The sequence below is a fragment of the Bombina bombina genome, chromosome 1 (genome assembly GCF_027579735.1).
Source record: "Bombina bombina isolate aBomBom1 chromosome 1, aBomBom1.pri, whole genome shotgun sequence".
Classification (NCBI taxonomy): Eukaryota; Metazoa; Chordata; class Amphibia; order Anura; family Bombinatoridae; genus Bombina; species Bombina bombina.
This window is the reverse complement of record NC_069499.1, coordinates 552371611-552399531: the sequence shown is the minus strand read 5'-3', so window position 1 is coordinate 552399531 and position 27921 is coordinate 552371611. Positions and strand designations below refer to the sequence as shown.

The following is a 27921-nucleotide window of genomic DNA, read 5'->3' as shown; positions in this document are numbered from 1 at the left end:
AAAACATAATACCCTTACACACATGCAAACCCGATCGCATTTTCTCAAGTGTGCTAACCCGACATGAAATATTAATATTTCACATTCCAATGTTCTTCATATTAAAGAATATGTTCTATTTATTTATAAATACATATTCCTATATATATCTGATAAAATCCTGGTTTGTCTCTGTTTTTGTTGGAGCTATTATATTTATATAGCTATAGATATATAGAGATATACAGTATATAGGAATATCTATTTATAAATAAATAGAACGTATTTCCCTATCTGAAGAACATTGGAATGTAAAACATTACATTAAAGGGATACTAAACCCAATGTTTCTCTTTTATGATTCGAATAGAGCATGCAATTTTAAGCAACTTTCTAATTTACTCCTATTATCAATTTTTCTTCGTTGTCTTGGTATCTATGTTTGAAAAAGCAGGAACGAAAGCTAAGGAAGCAGCCCATTTTTTGTTCAGCACTACTTAGCCACCAATCAGCAAGCGTTACCCAAGTGCCTGCTCCTAAGCTGTCAATTCTGTTTTTCAAATAAAGATACCAAGAGAACGAAGAAAAATAATATGAGAAAATCAGAAAGTTGCTTAAAATTGCATGCTCTAACCGAACCATGGAAGAAAAAATTTGGGTTTAGTATCCCTTTAAATACATAGTTAAACAATTTATTAAATATGAATATTGCATAAATATGATATTACATGTTTTCAGCTACTTGACTGAAAAGGGCGCCATATATGTCTATATATGTATACTTATGTATTTATGTGTTTATATGTGTATTTATGTCTGTAAATACATATATACACTTATAAATACATATAGATAGATAATGTGTATATATATATATATATATATATATATATATATATATATATATATATATATATATATATATATATATATATATATATAGTATATATATACATACATATTTAGACATGTGTATGCATGTATCTCTAGACCTCATATATATGAGCCATTATAACTTTTTTAATGTCAATTTTTTATTAATAATGTTTATTAGATATTGTTATTATGAGTGTAACTGTACTTTTAAATATAATTTTGATGTGTTTAGTGCCTTTTTTGGCTCGTGAAACAGTTAACCAGAGCACTGAAGTCGCAATATCCCGACACACGTTAAATAAAATTGTACTCAACCAAACACGTTTACTTTCAACTTGTAATATGTGCTCTACTTCTGATGCGCAGAAAGAGCCGTGATAGACCCCTTTTCACTCTCATGCAACTGTTAGCGCGCCACTCGTAATCTAGCCCTTGGTGTTATGTACTGACCAGGCAACTGTTAAGAACTTTGACTATATGTAGACATTATTCAGCAAATGCCTGTCTGATACCCATATGTGCTGTGCATGGTATGGCTATCACAACAGTGGAGGGGATTGGAAGCACAACCACAAGGTTACACCCTGTGCAGGTAAGAAAATCAGACGCTTGAGCTCTTTGAAAAAATGTCTTAAAGGGACATTAGGCAGCTGTGTACAAATACAGTAGCATGGTTACTATATACAATGTTATTGTTTTCCTGCTGTATCTGCAGCTTTCTTCACAGTCATTCTATTATTTCAACCCTTTACAGGTGCTGGTTGGTGAAGCTCTGCATCTTTATACTGGGCACTGCATGTATTATTGCATCTGGTTAGCGATGTGGAATCCGTTGGTGCTCTACAAATTACTGATAATAATAATCTTGTTACAGAAGCAGTGAGCAGTCAGAGAAGCTGCAGGCTTTTTCATTTCTGTACCTCACGTTTTGGTTTAGCTCTCACAATAGAGAGTAGAAGCTTTTCATTTTGACAGTTTTTACACAGTTTAAATGTTACATATTATATATAAACAAAAACAAAAAAATCCCACAGGAATGATATAGAACAATGCATCAACTGCAAAAACGCACAGCTCCCACTCTGTATTGTGCGCACTAAAGTGTGTGATACAGTTAGTAACATAGACTACAGTGTCACTGATTTGTGAATGTGCACTGCTTCTGTCACAGCTCGCAAGAGCACTTAAATGAACAGTCAAGTCCAAAATAAAAAACTTTCATGATTCAGATAGGGCATGCAATTTTAAACAATTTACCAATTTACTTTTATCACTAATTTTGCTTTGTTCTCTTGGTATTCTTAGTTGAAAGCTAATCCTAGGAGGTTCATATGCTAATTTCTAAGCCCTTGAAGACTGCCTCTTATCTCAGGGCATTTTGACAGTTTTTCACCACTAGAAGGTGTTAGTTCATGTGTGTCATATAGATAACAATCTGGTCATGCACGTGAATTTCCAGGGAGCCAGCACTGATTGGCTTAAATGCATGTCTGTCAAAATAACTGAAATAAGGGGGCAGTTTGCAGAGGCTTACATACAAGATATAACTGTGTTGGTTATGCAAAACAAGGGAATGGGTAATAAAGGGATTATCTATCTATTAAAACAATAAAAATACTGGTGTAGACTGTCCCTTTAAGCCCAGATGATTGAAACATCCACTTTGTGGCGATATATTCAAAAGGGATCCATCGCAGGAACGAGAAATATTCAAACAGGGCTGAAATCAGTGTATGAAGGCAGTCTCACAGAGAGGCATTTTACTATACTTCTCTTCTTACACTGAAGGTGTAATGTAAATGATTCCTTTACACAGTATTAAATAACAATACAATTTACATGTGTCAAATAATACACCTATAGGAGCTGAGGGATTGTTAGTATGTTATACATTTATATACAATGTTTTATTTATATATATTTTAATGTATAATGCTATAATATGTATTTAAATTATTGTCGTGTTTTTAAAAATCATTTTTTTTTCCTTTTGGCGTTTTTTTTTCTTTCTTTTTTTAGGAAAAAGATTTTGTGTTTGTAATATTAATATTCCATAGAAGACAGTAGCTGCAACTTTCTAGATTTATTTCTTTATTGCCGTAAAGCTGTACTGAATGTGTTATAATATTGTGTGCAGTATAACACATTCAGAACAGTGAGATTATTATATCCAACTACAATTTGGGATTTAGTTTGGATTTAGCTGATGTGTTTATGATACGTATAGCTTTACTAATTCTCTGCTTTTAACCATTTTACAGTTAGATGCTGGTTATTCCTTCGATGAACCATTACATAAATTATAAATACTACTTTTACACATTGTGTACTTTTAAACATTACTAATGTTTGCACATTGAGGCCTATTTATCATAGGTCTTGCGGACGTGATCCGTCAGTGCGAATCAGGTCCGCAAGACCTCGCTTAATGCGGAGAGCAATACGCTCTCCGTATTCAGCATTTCATCAGCAGCTCACAAGAGCTGCTGGTGCAACGCCGCCCCCTGAAGACTCTTGTAAGCTGCTGGTGCAATACTCGATGGGTTGAATTCCGGCAATTCCTGTTTGGAGCTTGATAGATAGGCCCCATTATATTGATATGGTTCTAAATTTTTTGTTGATACACAATTATTTTTTATTTGATGGCATTATTTATCTCCAAAGATGCAGGACAGATACACAATTTGCCCCCACCTTAGCAAATCTTTACCTATGATGGATGGAGGCTACCCACTTTTTTGGAGAGGAAAATATATTCAGTTCACAGGTTTGTTTATATGTAAGGTACATTGATGATCTTTTAATAATTTGGCAAGGTGATGCTAAACAGGTATCACACTTTATATACTATTTAAACACTAATTATTTGAATTTGAGATTCACTAGTGAAATAGCACTTGAGGCAATCAATTTTCTAGATGTAACCCTGAAAAAGTAATAACTGTCATGTTATTCGGCTCAGTGGTAGGGAATTGGAGACACCGACCCCTGACCCGGGGAAGAGTATCCTGGATGTGGACAGATGATATTTTGTGATTCATAGTTGCAAGAAGTTATTGTAGAATTCATGGAGAGTGAAACATATGTATACAATATATTCTGGCTTCAATGGAAACATAAATTGATACTGTGACTTATAGTTAATAGGAGTAGCTGCAGGATTCATGAGTGAAAAATATAGCAATGTAAGATGTTCAGACTTCAGAGTAAAATGGTAGAAGATTGACTCATAGATGCAAAGGTTTGTTGCAGGTTAACATTACATAATATTATATAGAGCTGTATGTCAGTAATAAGCAGAGCAGCACAGGTGATAGACAAGTTGCAAGTTTAAGGCATTAAATACTGTTTGTGCATATATTGGAGAATCACAGGAAAGCTGTTTAACTGAACACATAGATGCAGAGTTCTGAATATATTAACATAATTGGAGGAGGATATTTCAGCTATGACAAATTGTAGCAGAGAATAGTTATAAAGTTCTGAGTAAGATGCTGTTGTAGTAATTAGAGAGTGATTAGAACCAAATGCATACTTGTAATTTAGAATAAGTTCAGAGTTTGTTAAGTAGCAGTGTCCAGGAAACAGACTATTTTGTTAAAGGGACAATGAACCCAAATTTTTTCTTTCATGATTCAGATAGAGCATGACATTTTAAGCAACTTTCTAATTTACTCCTATTATCAAATTTTCATCTTTCTCTTGGTATCTTTATTTGAAATGCAAGAATTTAAGTTTAGATGCCGTACCATTTTTGGTGAACAACCTGGGTTTTCCTTCCTGATTGGTGGATAAATTCATCCACCAATAAAAAACTGCTGTCCAGAGTACTGAACCAAAAAAAAACACGCTTAGATGCCTTCTTTTTCAAATAAAGATAACAAGAGAACGAAGAAAAATTGATAATAGGAGTAAATTAGAAAGTTGCTTAAAATTGCATGCTCTATCTGAATCATGAAAGAAAAAATTTGGGTTCAGTGTCCCTTTAAGTAGCAGTGTCCTGCAACCAGACCTCAGTTGTTCTGGAACAAAACTTTAAAGCTAACGCAATGCACATTAGGCCTGAGAAGATTTAAAAAGAGGCTGAGGGAATCAGGTGCATGAACGATTAATTAATTTGGCAGGTAAGTTGAATGCAGATACTCCCCCAAACAGTATGATTGTCAGTAGCAGGGAAGGCAGTCTTAAAGGGACAGTGATATCAGGCAGGCATATGTTTCAATAACAGAGAGGGTAGAGTTGAGGTAAAATTATATAAAAAGATGATATCAGGTAACACTATACTTAGAAAGGATTCATGTCATCCCCCACATTTAAAAAGGGACAATTTGTATGAATAAGAAGGAACTGTACAAATTTAGGGCTAGATTACCAATGGTGTGCTAACAGTTGTGCGTGAGCGAAAAGGGGTTTATTGCGACTCTTTGCATGCATCGGAAGTATACGTACAAGTCAGATGAGCCAAAAATACCAGTGACAATTTGTGTAATATAAATAAAATTAAAAACTGTGATATTAGATTGTCACACAATATAATTATATTCTCAATATGAATATATGCTGAAATCTAAAATATATTGCTGATATAAACAGTGTAATATTGTTATTTATACAACATAGCAGTGCATATATATAAATAAATAAACACAATCATACAACTTATCTATAAAAGTGATAATGCCCCCAATTTGTGTGTGAATCCAAATGATTCTCTTGATTTCCATGTGATAGTGGCAGGCAACTTCCTCAAAAACTTGCTGGTGTTCTCAAGGTAAAGATCTACAAGGAGGTTAGAAGAACAAAGAAGAAGGTGCCACCATAGTGCACAATCAATAGCATATAGACACAGTCAGCACAAGTATCACTATACTTACAAGATTAAAGACACTTGAGAAGTGTCACAAATGCCTCCTGGACTCTTATAAGTCGTCCAGACAACTTTCTCTCTCGTACTAATTCCAGATGAACTGTACTCCAGCAGACTGTAGATACGATTTTCCAATAATTGCAGTACTGTTATCTTTCTTCTTTTTGCAAAAGTCTCCTGTATTGACCAAACCACACAGATGGATACCTTTCAGGTATAAATGCAACAAAAGTCGCATAAGGCAATGTTACCATCCGTGTACAGAGTATCCTCTGCGTTGTATATAAACAAAAGTCGTGGATAAAAGTCTATGTAAGGTATAAAAGATTTTGTTTTAAAAACAATCACAACGTTTCTCGGTCTGGCACAATCGTTTCATCAGGTGTATAAATATACAAATGAATTTCCATGACTTTTAAACACTAAAATCGGAGTCTTCCATTTGACACAGCTCATGCGCAAAGGTGTGCCATGTTCTGATCGGATTCAACTTGGACTCTATTGGTTGTTTGCCTTCCCAATCAGATTGAGAATCTTTGTACTTGCCTCCCCATGTCTTACAGAGCAGTAGATAGGCACTGTTTGTAAACATTAGTCATAGGGACACAACCCTCACATGGCGCTGTCTCACTAGATGACAGTACTCACCAAAATATTAAATTACTAGAAATTAGTAACTAACCTTTCCATTTTTGCTTTTAAATATTAGCTGTGAGCTTGAAAGTGAGTGCTGGACTTTCTTTGTGTGTTGTATTAATTTGTTTTGTAATTTTCCCTATGGCTCTTGCACCCAGACCTGTCTGGGGTTTATTGCCTGTGACTCTGGGGACAGCGCAGCTTCCTGTGAGTGCCCGTGAGCACCCAGGGCTGAGCATGTTACAGGGTCATGGAATGTGTACCCGGTCCGGTATAAGAGTGCAGTCCCCTTTTATGTTTTGTATATGTCTGGGGTGATTACATATGCCTGTGCACCCTTCCCTTGTTCACAGTTTATTTGGATTTGAGAGCTTGCATTGTGTGACTGTTTTAGGGTCCCAGGTATTGGAAAAGACCTTGACGTGTTACCTGGGCTTGTCCCATTTGGCCAGATGTGGTAACTAACCTTTGCATTTTTGCTTTTAAATCTTAGCTGTGAGATTGAAAGTGAGTGCTGGACTTTCTTTGTGTGTTATATTAATTTGTTTATAATTTTCCCTATGGTTCTTGCACCCAGACCTGTCTGGGGTTCTGTAACTCTGGGGACAGCGCAGCTTTCTGTGAGTGCCAGTGAGCACCCAGGGCTGAGCATGTTACAGGGTCATGGAATTTGTACCCAGTCCGGTATGAGAGTGCAGTCCCCTTCCGTGTTTTGTATATGTCTGGGGTGATTACATAAGCATGTGCACCCTTCCCTTGTTCCCAGTTTATTTGGATTTGAGAGCTTGCATTGTGTGGCTGCTTTAGGGTCCCAGGTATTGGAAAGGATCTTGACGTGGTACCTGGGCTTGTCTCATTTGGCCAGATGCGGTAACTAACCTTTGCATTTTTGCTTTTAAATCTTAGCTGTGAGCTTGAAAGTGAGTGCTGGACTTTCTTTGTGTGTTGTATTAATTTGTTTTTTAATTTTCCCTATGGTTCTTGCACCCAGACCTGTCTGGGGTTAACTGCCTGTGACTCTGGGGACAGCGCAGCTTCCTGTGAGTGCCCATGAGCACCCAGGGCTGAGCATGTTACAGGGTCATGGGATGTGTACTCGGCCCGGTATGAGAGAGCAGTCCCTTTCCGTGTTTTGTATATGTCTGGGGTGATTACATAAGCCTGTGCACCCTTCCCTTGTTCCCAGTTTGTTTGGATTTGAGAGCTTGCATTCTGTGGCTGTTTTAGGGTCCCAGGTATTGGAAAGGACCTTGACGTGGTACCTAGGCTTGTCCCATTTGGCCAGATGCGGTAACTAACCTTTCCATTTTTGCCTTTAAATCTTAGCTGTGAGCTTGAAAGTGAGTGCTGGACTTTCTTTGTGTGTTGTATTAATTTGTTTTTTAATTTTCCCTATGGTTCTTGCACCCAGACCTGTCTGGGGTTAACTGCCTGTGACTCTGGGGACAGCGCAGCTTCCTGTGAGTGCCCATGAGCACCCAGGGCTGAGCATGTTACAGGGTCATGGGATGTGTACCCGGTCCGGTATGAGAGTGTAGTCCCCTTCCGTGTTTTGTATATATGAATGTATGTATTTTCAGACATATACACATATAAACACAAATACAAATGTACACACATATATAAATATATATATATATATATGGGCATTGGAGCCCTTTGCAGTCAAGTATCTGAAAACATGCAAATTCATATGTATGCATTATTCCTATTTAATAAAGTGTTTAACTATGTATTTATTGTAAATATGTCCCATTCCAATGTTCTTCACATAGGGAAATATGTTCTAAGTATTTTAAATATATATTTCTTGTTTTCCCACTTTTTGCTCTCCATTAAAGTCTATAGGAGAATACTTTAATGCGGTCACAATATTCCAAGTTCGGCTCTTTGCGTGTCGGGTTAGCGCTTGCGCGAAACCTTTTTTCAACTTATAATACACGCACACCTGACGCGTGCAAAAAGCTTACTTCTAGCTGAGTTAGTGCATGACCAGGAGAGTCAAATAGCGCTCCACTAGTAATCTAGCCGTTGGACAATTATAATAGACATACCAGTAATTTAGAGTTACAACTAGCAGAAAGGGGATATAAAGTAGAAATCATGAGAGCTATCAAAGAAGAAGTAAGAAAATAAGATCAGAAAATATTGTTGGATGAAAACACTAAAAAAAATGTTTAGTAACTACTTATAGCCAACAATATAGACCAATATGTAACATTATAAAAAATAATCCTAAAATCCTCGAACAAGATAAAAGAAAAACCAATAAAGCTAGTTAATGAGATCAGGTTTTCAACAAGCTGGGCATGTACCCTAGAATCAGAATTGACTCAATTTGAATATAGGAACAGAAAAAAAACTGTCCTAAAGAGAACTGGCTCACTAGGAAAGGGCATTTCAAACGTGGACGTAATCCTTGTGTCAGCTGCAAATATGCAAAAATTACTAATATCTTTATGTCAAATTCTACAAATTCACAGTACGAGATTGAAATTAGAATAAAATGTAAGAGCAAATGTGTGGTATATTTTATATATTGTAAGAAAAGTTCCATGCAATATGTTGGATGTACTAGCAGAAAGGTGAAGGATAGAACTTGTGAGCATTTGAATTCAATAGATCAGGATCCTCCAACAGAAAGTATTTGAATTGATGGCTATTGATTTTGTACCAAAACCTTATAGAGGGAGATAGGATGAGATTTTTCTTAGAAAAAGAGGCTAAGGGCTCCATGTACTAAGCTGTCTGCGAGGTCTTCATCACTATTTCCGTCTAAATTTCTGCGTGCGGATCAATAACCGTATGTACTATCCCACGAATCCATTGAAAACCTTATATAAACAAACGTCGAGCGAACTTGCCCGCAAATCTTGAATTCTCATCTTTTTTGTAGCTAGAAAATACTCGCTCGACATAAATCTCGCACAAAACAGTAATTACTAAACTATCTATTTATACGCTCGTGAATTTATCCGCACCTACCTCGTTAAAAATCCCTCGCCAGCTAATAGGTGGCGAGCACCATAATAAACAATAGGGTCTATCAGATCAACGCCTACAACTGATTTAAAAGAGGTGTACAATTGAATGGTTACTCACTTTTGATCATGTTAGCCATTATGGAGACACTTTTTCAACTTTATATTATTCGTCTGACGAATTTGCCTTCTACCCCTCATTTGCATCAACCTGATGCCCCAAATCCGGTTCGAAGAAGGCGATTACGAGTACAGCGGGTATTCCTTCCTCGGGTTCCTTTAGATGCCCTTTCCGATCGAGAGGTTATTAAAAGGTTCCGTCTGGATCGACATTCAATATTGACTTTATATGCTCAAATAGCACATTTTCTAGAGCCTGTGACGGCTCGTTCAAGGGCCATTCCCGGAATACTCAATTTTCTTGCTGCCTTGCACTTTTTTGCCACCGGATCATTTCAGGCAGTGTCCAGTGTCATCATTGGTTTCAGTCAGTCTGCCTTTTCTCGTCATCTTTCCAAAGTTATCGATGCACTCATGCATATATTCCCCGAATATGTTTGTCTACCATCTACCACAGAAGAGTGGCAATCGATAAAGTCGCAATTCTACAGTGTGGCTGGAATGCCAAATGTTCTTGGGACAATAGACTGTACCCATGTTGCAGTTCGACCGCCACGGTTACGGGAGGAGATTTACTGCAACCGAAAGTCCTGCCATTCCTTGAATGTACAGATGGTTTGTGACCCCAAAATGAGAATAATAAGCGTGAGATCAAATTACCCTGGCTCCTGCCATGACGCTTATATCCTGCGGCAGACTGGACTGTACCAAAAATTCGAGAATGGAGAAATGCCAGAGGGATGGTTATTAGGTAAGCTTGAATTGAACTCAAAAAATTTTTTTTAAGGATTTTTAAAGAGCATGTAATTTTAAACGACTTTCTAATTGACTTTTTATTCTTTTTATATCACTTGCTGAAAATTATATCTAGATATATGCTCAATAGCTGCCGATTGGTTGCTGCACCTAGAGGCAAAACAAAGGATATATAAATAAATTTTAAAAACACATAATATAATTAAATTTTTAATTTGTTACTATAAATTTATACTAATTTGACGCTAGCCTCAATAACTAATAAAAATTATTTTGTCTTTTTGGAATGACTTACATCAATATTTTTTTTTTAATTACAGGGGATGCCGGTTACCCTTGTTATGAATGGCTTCTGACACCCTATAATAACCCCCAACTCAGGAAAATATTCGTTTTAATGAAGCACACAAGAGCACAAGGGGTGTCATTGAAAGGACTTATGGATTGTTGAAAATGAGGTTCCAATGTCTGGACAGATCTGGCGGTGCAATGCAGTATTCTACAGAAAAAGTAGCAAGAATCATATTAGTTTGCTGTGTCTTGCATAATATTTCCACCAAAAGAGGATGCCCCATTGTTGACGATATTGCCATGCCTTTTAATGACTTTCCAGAAGAAATTTTCAGAGAAAACACAAATAGACGTGGCATGGCCACAAGGGATATGGTTTCTAACCAATATTTTGATGATTGATCTTTCTCGACAAATTTTTTCCTCTTGTATGTAAATTGTGTTCTGCAGTTATGTGTTATTTTTTTTTCAAATAAAATTTGTGTGCAACATCATCATATTGTTATTTCTTTTTAGCCCTTTTTCTAAACAAACCTTATTTGCATTGGTCACACCCAAAAAATACATGAAACAGAATTTTTTTTCATGAAAATAATATAACAATTTATTTTAAGTTCAAAAGGCAACAATAATAAGAATTATAACTATTTCTATCCTAATACAACTAATATATTTACATAACTAAAAAAGTACAACATTTATCTATTCAAAAGGTTACATATTAGACTTACTATTCTACATTTAACCAGTGATTTTGTTACATAGTAATTGTATCAAATATAAATGAATCACAAAAATTGAGAATATATATATTAGTAGTGTTATCTGTGGTCAATAACCTAGGATATAGTGATGTACTAAAAAACCAATTATCCATGATGATATATTTATATCGTCATTGTTCATTCCTCATGCAAAATGTATCGTTCCAACAAAAATTTAATATAATTCTTGTTATTAATGGTTAATCGGATCAACAATATTATTCATGTTACATTTTATTAGAAAAATAAAGATTCAACAAAAAATAATGCTACATTGTAAAAATAGTCATGCGTCAATTTGATTGACAAGTATAGTTGTGACGTCAGATACTAACATGTCGCTAACGGAGCCTTTCACAGCTGGAGAAATAGTCATTCTGGTATATGCAATGGAACGATATTTTCCTCATCGTATGGGAGGAGTTAGATTGGTAAAGCAGGACAGTCGTGATCATATTATATACGAAATGATAAGAAGGATGTATAGAGTATCAAAGATAAAAAGGACAAGACGTCAATGCCTAAGAAAATACAGCGATTTGAGGCGTATGGAAACTAAGTATTACAATTCAATTAAACGACTAATAAGAAACTGTAGGTATAAATGTTTAGTGTTACTGATAGTAAGTTTCAATTGTAAATGTTATTGATAGTAAGTCCAATAACTGCGTCATTTTTTACCTTTCACCATTGATTTATTTTCAATAATAGTAGGAACAAGGGACAACACATTTGACTTTCAGTATTCCGTTAAAACTTTTCTATCTGAACATTGAAAGACAAAAATTATGTTCATTGTTCCTTTAGCTTTAATAGACTGTTATTTAATTTTTCGCACCTTGTTTATAGTATCTTATTTTTTTTCTAAAGGTATTCACCTTTAAGTAAGCTATATACTTGTTGATTAAACTAGAATGTACTGTCTAATAAGCATTAAATTAATAATATTGACATCAAGATATCTCAATATCCAATTTTACATTGATAATAGCATTCGATAATCGATTTAATCATATATTTTTAGTATTATTAATCAAGAAAATGTTTGTTTTTAGTATACCTTCAACTTGCATATATGAAATGAAAATTAACATCTATTAATCATTGCAACTATAAAAATAAAGTCAATTTTTACAAACAGATATGAAAAAATCAAAATCAAAAACTCAAAAAATTCCACGTTATTTACGAGAAATAAGGATTGAAACTCCAAATAGTGGGATCACTTCACCACCCCTTCCTTTGACACTTATGGACATACCAATGACTCCCAAAAATAACAGAGCAGTGAAAAAGTGGCTGTCAACACTCAAAAAGGTACATAACGATAGAACAGGGTTAACAAGGTTTTAGAAATTGTAAATAAAATAACTAATAATTAAAAAAAAAATTATGTTTAATAATCTAATGCACATTTAGATATCCCTGGATGTTCTTATGAAGAAATTCCATCCGTTGAAAAAGAACATAATTATTATTTTGATCTTGAGGTCGATGAGCCATGCCCAAAAGATGATGATACTAATCTTGGAAGAGGTATTAGAATCTTTGTTTTTTAGGGAAGTGAAATATTGAAAAAATAATGTAATATTAAATTTCATTTTTTATACATTTATAAAAAGGTCAATCTTTGGACAAAGTGGTATAAGTGGAAATAGAATTGGATGGCATGGTATACCCAACAAGTAATGATATTGGACAAAACATGGTTCCTCCTAAAAAAAATCTGATAGACAAAGGTATTTTATTTAGTTACCTTTGGCAAAAATCGAATAATTGTAAAAACAATAAATTAAAAAGTTAAAATTTTATTTATTTATTTTACTCTAGCCTCTGGTTCAAGCGATGTTTACACATTAGAGGAAAAAATTGTGCAGACAGAAAATGATATGGATATCATACCTCCCAAAGAAAATGAAGGTATATACAGATATCAATATATTATTTCTATTTTGTTATGTGATTAATATGTAAATTTAATTTATTTTTATTTATTTTAAGGTATAGAAGTTTTTGAAGAAAAAATCGATGAAAGCACACAAACTTTTTTGGATGATTACTTCAAAATTAAATTGGCAAAAATTAGGTCTACAATGGGAATGTTGATGGAGCAAGTTGATTTTTTGTACAAGAAATATGGCATTTAGTTTTTTTTTAAATAAATCTTTTAAAGCACTTTCTATATTTTGTTTTGAAAAAAAAAATGACACATTTTGAAACATCCAAAAAATAAGGGATGATGATTTTTTTGTATAAAAATCGAAATTTTGTTTTTTTACCATTTCATATTAAAAAAAAAATATTGTAAGCAATAAAAAAAAAATTTCAATGAAAAAATCATTGGATTCATTTTTTTTATTTAAATTTTAATAAAACACCAAAAATTATTTGTAAAAATATTAGTGGAACTCGAAAATAGAAATATATATTTTGAACAAAAATATAAAATAAATTAAAAAGTGCAACATCAAAAACAGTATAAACTTAAGGTATTAATACAATTAATAAAGATGTCTATCACTACTGTCCTGGCCTATTGGGTTCAGAAGGACCCTGTCTTTCTTGAATAATGGACAGGAGAGAATTCATTGTTTGTTCTGCGAGGCGTAATGAACGGTTTATCTGTTCGTTGTGCTCCTCGTCCATTCGCCTCTGCCAATCAAACCTCTCTCTGTCTAACTGCAATTGTCTTTCTGCTAATGAAGCACTTCGGTCCAGGTGTGCGATTATATCACAATTAACCAATCATAGGAACAAAAACAGGTTATAATCTTTATTTTAACCTTTAGGGTACATACTTTCTAGTCTATTATTACTAATTACAACAGAGAGAGGTTATTTGGATTAATAGACTAGAAAGTATGTACCCTAAAGGTTTAAATAAAGATTATAACCTGTTTTTGTTCCTATGATTGGTTAATTGTGATAATTTATTGTGAACTTTTTCTCCATGATTTAGATCAAGATTTACATAAAGAAAAAAGAACAACTTGAAAAAGAAATGTGCTGAATAACATAATATAAAAAGAGGTTTTTTGGAAAGATTATAAGTTTTTCCTTTAGAACGCTGTCTTTATGGTTTCCATATAGTAAATAACATTTGAGTGTGTGCATTCCCTTGTTAACATCCATCAGAGAAATAACATATCTTGAAAGATTAGAATTTAGTTGTTAGTTTGATTACTGTTTTTAATAAAATAAAAGTTTTTCAGATATTAGTAATAGATGGTAATGAAATTCACTAACAAGAAAATATTTCACATAATTCACAGATAAGATAATGGACCGTTAAAGTCATATTTTAAAAAAAAAAATTCTCTCATATTATCACTAGGTTTTGTATAATAAGAAGGTGTTTAAAGAATTATAAATGTTCAGAATCACAAAGTTTTTTTATATAAGAAATGCATAGTTATGATTATGACACAAAATCACTGCTTATTCTTTGTCTCTCTTTTGTTGAAAGAAGATGCACTATTACAATTGTAATTATCTACACCTGTAGTTTGTCATATGTACTGCCTATAAAAGGTGGAGTTGGATTATGTACTAATCACTTGGCTTGAGAAAGGGCAGAAGCCCGAAACGTCGCCTGTATTTCACTGCTTGTAATAAAAATGTTATAAATCTTACTTGGTGTGCTGCAGCCATTTCTATTTTGCATATTAATACCTGTCAAGGTGAGACAGAGGCTGCTTGCACCCTTACCTAGAAGTGAATTGGTGCTGGACTTTAACTTGTTCGTATATATATATATACATATATATATATATATATAGATAGCGATATATATATTTTAATTTATATAAATATATATCTTTATATCTCAAAAAATTAAAATATATTTGAAGATGTTGCTATCTTGATATTTATGTATAAGAAGAAAAAAAAAAAAAGTAATGTATTAATAGTACAGATTCTCACCATCAAACAACCGTGGAGAACTTCCCGTCATGGTCCGAAAAAGATGTCCAAGGTCAGCTATGATAAAATATATATATATATATATATATATATATATTAACATAAAATTTCTTTATTGAAAAATACAAAATAAAAAAATAAAAAATTATATCAATGTTATCTATATGGCCTAAGTGAGCAAACACTACCACGCTTTAAAAAAAAAAAAAAAATGGAATTCAAGTAATTAGATTTTTTGAGACAAAGCGAATTTCGGTTAGCTTTGACCAGTATGACCAGTGGAGAATGGAAAAAAATGAAAATATATTGTTTACCTGTACCTCTACCAACACTTGTTTCAGGGGTGCTGGTCCTGATATCTGGAAGTGTATCAGCTGATAAAAAGGTATGGCTAGCAGATGATGTGCTTCGTATCAATTGTCCAGTAAGGACACCACCACTTGTCATCGACGTCCCAGAGGAGGTTGATGGAATGGCTGAAGCAGGGTCATCACCACCCCTAGCTGTCACGGATTGTGGTCGAGCTGTTAAGAGATAAATAAAATTAATCGTTATTCATGTTTATATCCATAGAAGATAAATAAACAACTGATATTTTAAATTTTAAATAGTGGTTATTGAAAGGGACAGTGTAGCACACACAATAGTATCCAGGTTGAACAATTTGAATGTAAAAATTAAAAAAGTAAATATCTACAGACTAACCAATGTTTAATATTAAACAAACATTAATTCAAATTTGATTCAAGGACATTAAAAAATTTTGTAGACACTCAAGGTTGTTTGTATTGAAACGGTTTTGTAAAGCTTGTTGCTATTATTTAAAAAATGTTGAGTATTTTGTTTGACATAAAACAATAGTCCTGTGTTTATGTAATCTTTCATTCTATTCATTATTCATTCTATTCTATTCATTCTATTCATTAATTCTATTCATTCATTGTATTATGTATCAACAAGCTGTTATAAGTGTTATTTGAACTTGTCATTTAATTACCTTGTTAACAATTAACTGTAAACGAAAAAGAGTCGTCTGCTCATTTGCTAATTAAATGACAAGTTCAAAGACTACTTATAACAGCTTGTTGATACATAATAAAATAGTTGAATGAATGAATAGAATGAATAGAATGAAAGAATAATGAATAGAATGAAAGATTACATAAACACAGGACTATTGTTTTATGTGAAACCAACTATTCAAGATTTTTAAAATAATAGCATTTAAACACTCATTAATCCGCTGAAAAAACAATATCTTGATAATATTGTTATCTATGTACGACCCACAGAAAAAGTGGGTGTGTATATTCATTTATAAGTGTATTTTAGAAGTCAGTGTTTCTACATGTATAATTTTAAGCTAATAATTGTGAGTATCTGCATGTATAACAGTGTATCTTCATTTATTGAGAACATCGGCATGTATAGTGTGTGTGTATATGCATGAAATAAGTATACACTAATGTTGTGAGTGTGTATCTGCATGTGTAAGTGTATAATATTAGTGTGTGTGTATCTGCATGTATAAGTGTATATGTTTTTGTCTGTATACATGCTTGTCTAATGTATACTGTAGCGTTTGTTTTTTGGAATTTGTAGGTTTATACTATGCAGGTGTATATGCATTTTATTATCATTTTAAAAAATATATTATTAAAACTAAAATTTGTCTACAAAAATATAGCACTGTATTTGCAAACGTTCGTTGAATACAGAGCTCACATAGCAATAACATTGTTTGGCGCAGCTTTTGATATGATGAATAGGGACATTAAACCACAAAAGATTTGTTCATCAGTCAGAAAGAAAATAAGATTTTAAAATACATCGAAATATACTTCCATTAAAGGCGTCTATTTTCAATTAGCTAGTAAGCAGTTCTAAATATGCTTTTCATCAAAGGATATCAAGAGAATGAAGTAAATTAAATAAGAATTGTTATTTTTAAAGCGATACAAAAATAAAGCAGTAATAGGACTATATTCTGCATAATCAAAATTGGCGCCAATAAATATTGATTTTCCAAAATATAATTAAATGTTAAATATTTTTATAAACCGACTCCACTGGAAAATTACAATATGATCATCAGTCAATTTAAAAAATAGAAATTATATTAATGTTTTACATCTTCGGTCGCTATCACAATCATCTGTGATCATGAATATTACATTACATACGTTATTGGTTAAGCTATACAAAAATCTAGCAGTAATCTGCATTGATTTAACGTAATCAAAATTGACGCACCAAAAAATTGATTTGACAAAATATCTTTACAAGATAGATATTTGGATAAACCAACTCTAATGGATAATTACAATATGATCAACATTCAATTTAAATAATAGTAATTCGATAAATGTTTTACCTCTTAGGTCGCTATCACAATCATCTGTGATTCTGACGATTACTTCTGGGCCTAGACGCTGCACCAGTCTCTGCTCGTAATCATTAAGATCAGCGACATAAGCTGTTCCACCTCCGGTAGCACGAGTTGAATTTTTTTCTTTTGCCAATTTGGCTTTTGCAAATCGTTTGATGTCGTTGTACCGTTTTTTTATTTGGTCAACGTTCCCAGGTCCCTGACCACTGACAGCATCACTTATCCGGGTCCATATACTTTTTTTACGGATACTAGAAGTTTGCTTCGCACGACAACCAAATAAATAGTCATACGAGTCTAGCACCATATCGACAAGAACCAGGTTCTGCTGATGTGAAAAGTGGGGATTCTTCGATTTGGACTGTGAATCAGATCGAGAAGTAGCCATACTTAATTTATCGATAAGAATAACAGTCAGTAAAGCTTCAAGTTCTTGAAATATGCAGTCTGAAAAACTTTATTAAATCGAGTTTATATAGTGCTGCAATATGTTCCCGCGACAAAGCTGACGTTTCTGACACCTTGCAGTCACGTGGGACAAACATGACTGACAGGTTGTAAGCGATTAATAGTACATTCGCAAATAGCGGGGCGTCATATGTATGAATCATTCGCCAGTGCTCGATGCGGATTAGACGCGCCTTTTTTTTGGATAGTTTTTAGTACATATGGCGGGTGGGCAACATCTCGCTAGCTGCGAGTTCAAGCGAGTCGAGAAGACACGTTGTCGGCGAAAAAATTGATGCTTTAGTACATGGAGCCCTAAGTAGATTTATTTTCTTGACACTATGGAACCTAAAAGTATAAAGTAAAGAAAAGACACTGATTTGTACCAAGGAACCTTTTAACTATATCATAGTGTCAAGATTTTTTTTTCTGTATTACTTTTTTTTCTTCTCCTGCCTTTCCCCAAGATTATCAGTACATGAAGTTAATGGAAAATGTGATGCCTTATTCCTTAACGGGACAGTCTACTTGAAAATGTTTATTGCTCAAAAAGATATATAATACCTTTATTATCCATTCCCCAGTTTTGCATAACCAACACAGTTATATTAATATACTTTTTACCTCTGTGATTATCTTGTATCTAAGCCTCTGCAGACTGCCCCCTTATCTCAATTCGTTTGACAGCCTAGCATTTTAGCCAATCAGTGCTTACTCATAAATAACTCCACAATGTTATCTATATGGCACACATAAACTAGCGCTTTCTAGCCGTGAAAAACTGTCAAAATGCACTGAGATAAAAAGAGGCCTTCATGTACTTAGAAATTAGCATTTGAGACTACCTAGTTTTAGCTATCAACAAAAAATACAGAAAACAAAGCAAATTTGATAATAATAGTAAAATTGAAAGTTGTTTAAAATTGCATGCCCTATCTGAATCATGAAAGTTTCATTTTGACTAGGCTGTCCCTTTAAACAACTTCTATGTCTTATGTAACAAAGTTATAACAACTCTTTCTTAGACAGGCAAGGATCTAAATGACAAGAACTTTATTCTTTTTTTTTTTGCATACAAGTACAAATAAGTAAAGAGTTGTCCTTAGTAAATTTGAAGGTGCATTAGCTGGGGTTTTGACAAATGAAAGCTGAAACTGAAGAGTTTTTAACAAAAATGGGTATGAAATAGTTATATAAGTTTTTTCATTAGTTATTTTATTTAGTTGATTTAGACATAGAGGCCTACTTATCAAGCCGTCAACTTACTTGCATTAAACGGCACCAATACACTCGCCTGACATCGCCTAACATTGCAGCCGCGGACCTGAATACGCTCTCCATATTTAACAAAAAAGCTGTCAAAAAGCTGCGCACCAAGTACGGTGCGATGAGCAGCGGACTGTTGTTAACTAACAGTTATCGATCTCGCTGCTATTCGGCTTTTTCACAGCTTTATTTATACCCTGTCACTAAACACAGCCACTATACTAAACTGTTTAACCCCTATCCCGCCGCTCCCAGACCCCGCTGCAACTAAATAAAGTTATTAACCCCTATCCCACCGCTCCCGGAGCCCACCGCAACTCTAATAAACTTATTAACCCCTATTCCGCCGCTCCCCGACACCGCCGCAACTAACTAAATGTATTAACCCCTAAACCTCTGGCCTCCCACATAACTGCCACTTACAAAACCTATTAACCCCTAAACCGCCAGCCCCCCACATCGCCATAAACTAAATTAACCTATTAACCCCTAAACCTAACAACCCGCTAACTTTACATTAAATATTAACTCATCCCTATCTTATAATAAATTTAAACTTACCTTTAGATTTAAATTAAACTATATTAAACTATATTAAACTAACAATTAATCTACCCTAACTGTTATACTAAATTACATTAAACTATATTAAACTAATAATTAATCTACTCTAACTGTTACACTAAAATTACATTAAACTATATTAAACTAATAACTAACTGTTATACTAAATTACATTAAACTACATTAAACTAATAATTAATCTACCCTAACTATTATACTAAATTACATTAAACTATGTTAAACTAATAATGAATCTACCCTAACTGTTATACTAAAATTACATTAAACTACAAATTAAATTAAATATATTATATAGTTAAAAACCTAACCCTACTCAAATAATTTAAATCTACTATTAAAAATTACAAAGTTACAAAAAACTAACAACTAAGCTACACAAAATAACAAACACTTAGTTACAAAAAAAAAAGAAACACTAAGTTACACAAAATAAAAAATAAATGATCAAAGATTTAAACTAATTACACCTAATCTAAGATCCCTATGAAAATAAAAAACACCCCCCAAAATAAAAAAAACCCTAGCCTACAATAAACTACCAATGACCCTTAAAAGGGCCTTTTGCAGGGCATTGCCCCAAATAAATCAGCTCTTTTAACTGTAAATAAAAAATACAAATACCCCCCAACAGTAAAACCCACCACCCTCACAACCAACCCCCCAAATAAAAGCCTAATCTAAAAAACCTAAGATCCCCATTGCCCTGAAAGGGGCATTTGTATGGGTATTGACCTTAAAAGGGCATTTAGCTCTTTTTCAAAAGCCCAAACCCTAATCTAAAATTAAAACCCACCAATAAACCCTTAAAAATGCCTAACACTAACTCCCGAAGATCCACTGACAGTTTCTGAAGAGCCGACATCCATCCTCAACGAAGCGGCAGAAGTCCTCATCGAAGCCGGCAGAAGTCTTCATCCAAGCTGGCCGACGTCTTCATCCAACCGGGCAGTAGTCTTCATCCAGACAGCATATTCTATCTTCATCCATCCGGCGCGGAGTGGCTCCTTCTTTAAGACATCCGACATGGAGCATCCTCTTCGTTCGACTTCTTCTTCAACAATGAATGCTCCTTTAAATGATGTCATCTAAGATGGCATCCCTTAGATTCCGATTGGCTGATAGAATTCTATCAGCCAATCGGAATTAAGGTTGAAAAAATCCTATTGGCTGTTGCAATCAGCCAATAGGATTGAGCTTTCATCCTATTGGCTGATTGCAACAGCCAATAGAACTTCTGCCCGGTTGGATGAAGACGTCGGCCCACTTGGATGAAGACTTCTGCTGGCTTCGATGAGGACTTCTGCCACTTCATTGAGGATGGATGTCGGCTCTTCAGAAACTGTAAGTGGATCTTCGGGAGTTAGTGTTAGACATTTTTAAGGGTTTATTGGGTGGGTTTTAATTTTAGATTAGGGTTTGGGCTTTTGAAAAAGAGCTAAATGCCCTTTTAAGGGCAATGCACATACAAATGCCCTTTTCAGGGCAATGGGGAGCTTAGGTTTTTTAGATTAGGTTTTTATTTGGGGGGTTGGTTGTGTGGGTGGTGGGTTTTACTGTTGGGGGGGGGTATTTGTATTTTTTATTTACAGGTAAAAGAGCTGATTTCTTTGGAGCAATGCCCGCAAAAGGCCCTTTTAAGGGCCATTGGTAGTTTATTGTAGGCTAGGGTTTTTTTTATTTTGGGGGGGATTTTTTATTTTCATAGGGCTCTTAGATTAGGTGTAATTAGTTTAAATCTTTGATAATTTATTTTTTATTTTGTATAACTTAGTGTTTATTTTTTTTTTTGTAACTTAGTGTTTGTTATTTTGTGTAATTTAGTTAGTTTTTTTTTTAACTTTGTAATTTTTAATAGTAGATTTAAAATATTTGAGTAGGGATAGGTTTTTAACCATATAATATATTTAATTTAATTTGTAGTTAAATGTAATTTTAGTATAATAGTTAGGGTAGATTAATTATTAGTTTAATATAGTTTAATGTAATTTAGTATAATAGTTAGGGTAGATTAATTATTAGTTTAATATAGTTTAATGTAATTTAATATAATAGTTAGGGTAGATTAATTATTAGTTTAATATAGTTTAATGTAATTTTAGTATAATAGTTAGGGTAGATTAATTATTAGTTTAATATAGTTTAATGTAATTTTATTATAATAGTTAGGGTAGATTAATTATTAGTTTAATATAGTTTAATTTAAATCTAAAGGTAAGTTTAAATTTATTATAAGATAGGTATGAGTTCATATTTAATATAAAGTTAGCGGGTTCTTAGGTTTAGGGGTTAATAGGTTTAGTAAGTGGTACTGATGTGGGAGGCCAGGGGTTTAGGGGTTAATAACTTTATTTAGTTGCGGTGGGCTCCGGGAGTGGCGGGATAGGGATTAATACTTTTATGTAGGTCGCGGCGGTGTCGGGCAGCAGATTAGGGGTTAATAAGTATAATGTAGGTGGCAGGCAGTGTAGGGGGCGGCAGATTAGGGGTGTTTCGACTCGGGGGTTATGTTAGGGTGTTAGGTGTAAACATAACTTTTATTCTCCCATAGAAATCAATGGGATATCGGGCAGCAGCGAACATGAGCTTTTACTGCTTTCAGACTCCCATTGATTCCTATGGCATTGAAAAGCAGGTACGCTGGGCCAGAATAGTGGCGAGCATACCTGTTAGACATTTGTTAACTATCAAAAGTAGTCAGATAGTGCCAAATCTGCATTCGGAACATCTGTAGTGACATAAGCATCGATCTGTGTCGGACTGAGACCGGCAGATCGTATGTTACGTCACAAATTTCAACTTTTGCTGGTCTGTAGGCTTTGATAAATACGGGGAATCAAGCTCGCCACAATTACGCTGCGGAATTCCAGCGTATTTGCGGTTGACATGGCTTGATAAATAGGCCTCATTTTATTATTTTGTTGTATTGTTCACAAAATATTCTTAATTAAGTTATAAGTTACCCATTACTAATGTACCACCTTAAATGCTACAGAACTTTAGAAACTGAGGCAATTGTGCTAAACAAAGGGGGACAAGTGTATACAGGAAGGCTCCTCCTCTGTAGGAGTATCTTTGAGAAAGCGCCAATCAGGATCATGAAACACGTCAGGTGGAACCTCTGTATACCAGCCAGTGTTTGTAAATAGTTGCTTTTAATTTATTAAAGTTTATATTTCACGCAACTACCAGAGCCTGTAACTGAACTTGTTCCAAACTGCTACTTGAGAAGTCAGTACTGGTATTTATATTTTGTTGTGTAAACATACTTTAAATACAGTCCCCACCCCATCCCGCCGAGATTGTTGATACCTTTTGCTGAAGCTGTGATACCTATTATTTCTTATGGGAGACACATTGCCACTTGTCAGAACAGAGAGGTTCTTTCTTTGAATATATCGTCAGACCGGCAAACCCAAAAAGGCAATTTTTCTGTTTCGATCATCAGGACCTTAAGCTCTACGTTGGCAGCACGCAGTGTGATGATGCGGATATTCACTAACTAGCACTTATGTGGGGTTAAAAAAGAGAACAGATTTAAAGACCGCTGCTGGCACAGTAAAAAAATATCAATAACATAGTGAGTAATAAAGGGACAGGAAACCCCAATTTTTTATTTTGTGATTCAGAAAGAACATGTAAAATGACATGTTCTTTCTGAATCACAAACTAAAAATTTTGGGTTTCCTGTCCCTTTATTATTCACTATCAACTAGATTACGAGTTATTACGCTAAACCGGGGTGCATAAAAAAACGCGAAAAAAATTTGCGGTACCGCACTTTTCATAGGGCTGTTATTACGAGTTACTGAAAAACCTCCTTGTGCTGTGTGTTATGGTGCGTTAAGCTCCATACCGTACAAAAGCCAAGGGCAGAATTTACGTACTCGTGCACGCTTTCCCCCATAGGCATCAATGGGGGAGAGAGTGTTAGAAAAAAACTAACACCTGCAATCGCGGAATGGCAAATCACCGTAACGCCACCCCATTGATGTCTATGGGGAAAAGAAAGTTACATTTAAACCTAACACCATAACATAACCCTCTAGTCTAGACACCCCTAATCCACCGCTCCCCGACATCGCCAACACAAAATAAAATGATTAACCCCTAAACCGCCGCTCCCCGACATCGCAACTAATAAATAAACCTTTTAACCCCTAAACTGCCAGCCCCACATCGTTACTAATAAATTAAACCTTTATAGGTTTAGTTTATTAGTTATGATGTGGGGGCCAGCGGTTTAGGGGTAAATAGGTTTAGCTTATTAGTTGCAATGTGGGGGACCGGCAGTTTAGGGGTTAATAGGTTTAGTTTATTAGTTACAATGTGGGGGCTGGCGGTTTAGGGGTTAATATGTTTAGTTTATTAGTTACAATGTGGGGGCGCTCACGGTTTAGGGGTTAATACTCTATTGCAGTTATAGTTATAGGGGTTACTAGATTTATAAAGTGCTTGCAATGTGGGGGGGTCAGCGGTTTAGGGGTTAATAGGTTTATTTTAGTGTCGGTGATGTGGGTGGGCAGCAGATTAGGGGTTAAAATGTTTAATATAGTATTTGCGATGCTGGAGGGTGGCGGTTTAGGGGTTAATAGGTAGTTTATGGGTGTTAGTGTACTTTGTAACATTTTAGTTATGAGTTTTGTGAGTGTGGAATATTGCGTTAAGGCTAAAATGCTTGCGGTATAGCAATACCACAGCGACTTGTAATATGCGTTACCTGCCATTCCACATGCAATGGCCAATTTTTCAGCGGTATAGCCGTACCATACCATAACGCAAAACTGGTAGTCTAGCCATTAGTTATTGATTTTTTTACTTTTCAAACAACTTTTCAATTTACTTTTTTCATCTAATTCATATTGTTCTCTTGGTATCCTATGTTTAAAAATATACCTGTGTAAACTCAGGAGCTGGGGGATAGCTGTTGATTGGTGGCTGTACATATATTCCTCTTGTGATAGGCTTACTGATGTGTTCAGCTAGCTCCCAGTCATGCATTGCTGCTCTTTTGAGAAAGAACACCAAGAGAATGAAGCAAAATTGATAATAGAAGTAAAATGGAAAGCTGTATGCAAATGTATGTTCTATCTGAATCATAAAAAATAAAAGTTGGGTTTCGGGTCCCTTTAAGTTGTACTGAGTTGTATCCAGAAGTTTTATGTCCTTATAATAGGATTTTTTAAGGGAGGTAAAATTGTCAATAACTCATTTGTGAAATGTCAGTTACATATGAGGATGATTTGTCAGTTTGGGTTAAGTAACTTTTTAATAACAAAGAAAGTGGAATTTATTGAACTCAAGTTTTAACTTTTAAAACCTTAGGTCACAAAAATACTTGCTCTATATACACTTCATGTTTGTGATACATAACCAAACTGTATAACTGGTAGATTAGACCTCTCATATACAATAACCAGATACTGTATTATTAATCATATAGCAGAAGTTACAAAACACTGCTCTTCTCGTAAACATATGTCTGAAGTTTTAATGTAAGAGACCTGAATTGACTCCTGTTTTTTAAAGCAATTAAGCTCTAAAAATCGTATAATGTTTATAATTGTATCTACTTGTGACTTGCTATTGAAAGTAAATGTCAAGCACTACATGAGACTTTCCAATTTCTATAGAGTCATAAGATAAGAAGAAATGAAAGAATAAGTTACAAATATTATTGTCACAGGAGAGGATTGCTAAAGCCCATGGCTCTCAGTGCGGGTTCTGCACACCTGGGATTGTGATGTCCATGTATTCCTTACTGAGGAACCACCCAGAGCCCACCATGGAGCAGATATATGATACTCTGGGAGGTATGATTTTAAATAGCTTTTATATTTATCTGTCGTTATTTCTGCTCACATATATCAAAAAATGTATATAATATATATTGTTCCTTGCTCAGGAAACTTGTGCCGGTGTACTGGATACAGAGCAATAGCTGATGGCTGCAGGACCTTCTGTAAGGTGAGAAACAAATTTTAAATATGGGTTGGCAAGTGACTTTCAGTATCTTAAAGATCCATAACAGTCAAAAAAGGGCATGCTCTAAATCCTTACAGCATTTAATTTAATGACTATCGACCCTACACTACTGTGTTTAACCCCTTTGCAGACTCATGTGCAACTAGCGCTGCTGATTGGATGAGTGGCGGGTTCCACTTGGGACCAGTATGTGCTCTGCGGGTCCCAAGCGTCACTGCTATTGTGTGTTTAACCCATTGCCAACCTGCCCTCATTCACTGCCCTTTTTATTGTTACATATGAAGATTCAGTTTGTCAGTTCAAATTCAAGAATGTTAATCTATGTTTTGTACCAAAAGTCTTTGTAACCTTAACTTTGGCTTGACAGAGAAAAGTGAAACTGCTTCTCACAGTATGACAACTTTATAGTCCACTGAAAAAAGAGGTCACATTGCAGTATTATTGGTGTAATAATAACAGATCATAAACTTTTTATTATTAATGCACAAAATTACCAGTTAATGATGTCATAAGCAAAGTGCAGTTCCTGCTGTCTTTGGACACAGAGAAGGCCTTCGATTGAGTGGAGTGGGAATATCTATTTGATACCCTGCTTAGGCTTAATTTTAGAGGTTTTTTTTTTAGATCTTATATGTATTTTTCTCCAATGGCTAGTATCATAGTTAATTATTTATTCTCGCCTAGTTTTTCCTTGGAGAGGGGACATCAGGGCTGCCTTTTCCAGCCCCCTTGTTATTTGACTTAGCCCTAGTGCCTCTAACAATTAAATTGCAAAAGATTTACCCAGGAATTGTGATTAACAGAGTACATCCCCCATGAAACCTTGGGGTCTCTGGGCTGCGAGAATATTTAAGAATGCTCGCCAGTACTTCTATTTCCCTGGAGGAATTCAATAAAGTCACTTTTTACCCTGAAAACAGGGTGCCTTGATAAGGGGTGTATACTGTATACATTACAAAAGTGCACAATTAAAATTGTGTCCTGTGTCCCTGCACTAGTCCTGCCACTAACACTGATAACCAGGCTGTGTCACTGCATTACTCATGCCTCTAATACCTAGTATGTCATCCTGCATTACTCCTGCCACTGATAGCCAGCCTGTGTCACTGCATTACGCCTGCCACTGATACCCAGCCTGTGTCACTGCATTGCTCCTGCCCTTTGTACTCAGCCTGTGTTCCTACACTGCTCATGCCACTAATACCCAGCCTGTCATCCTGCATTACTCCTGCCACTAATACCCACCCTGTGTCCCTGTATTGGTATTGCTGCTATAATACAAAGATTGCGTTCCTGCATTGCTCTTGCTGCTGTCTCTGTCCCTTCATTGCTATTGCTGCCAATACCCAGCCTGTATTCTAGCTTTGCGCCTTCCACAAATACGCAGCCTGTGGTCATTATCTGCTCCTGCCGTTTATACACAACCTGTTATCAAGCATTGCTTCTGTTCCTAGTACCCAGCTTGTGGTCCTACATTGCATCTGTCCCTAGTACCCAGCTTGTGGTCCTGCATTGCTCCTGACACTGATACTCTTAGCAAGGACACACAGTCCAACCCAGCTGTGGGCTTTGTATTACGCTGTTGGTGTCTGCATTCCACTTTTTTATCCTTAGGTCTGCCATCCTGTGTTCAAAGCAACAACAGTTCTCCTGTTGTCTCAAAAAAAAAATGGTCTAAAACTCCTAAAAATACCCTTACTTCCAAGGGTGAATTTGAAACAACAACTAAAAATACATAGGGCAAGATTGCAAGTCGTGCGGCAAACAGCGAAATCGCGTGCGCATTCACGTATTCCCCATAGAAGTCAATGGAGAAGAGAAATAGAAAAAAATAAAACACAAAAACCCTAGTATATTTCCCTATATATATATGATGATTTTGGACTGATATATCTATTGATTGTGAGATATGTATATGAATATATACATGTCTAGATATCTCAAGATCTATATGCGAATATCTCTTTTAAAATACATCTGAAATATTGCTTAATGTGCATAAGATTGTAATGTAAAATATTTTCTTTATCTCCATATTAAAATATATCTCTATACATA

At 34.8% G+C, this 27921-nt stretch overlaps 1 protein-coding gene across 1 annotated transcript in view; it reads left to right on the top strand.

Moving 5' to 3' along the window:
- LOC128659728 (aldehyde oxidase 1-like) overlaps positions 1-27921 on the top strand; it is a 561780-nt gene that overhangs the window by 63357 nt on the left and 470502 nt on the right. Inside the window, 3 exon segments of the mRNA XM_053713310.1 lie at positions 1339-1447; positions 25565-25691; positions 25784-25845. Of these exon segments, the coding sequence (XP_053569285.1) occupies positions 1339-1447; positions 25565-25691; positions 25784-25845 (298 nt within the window).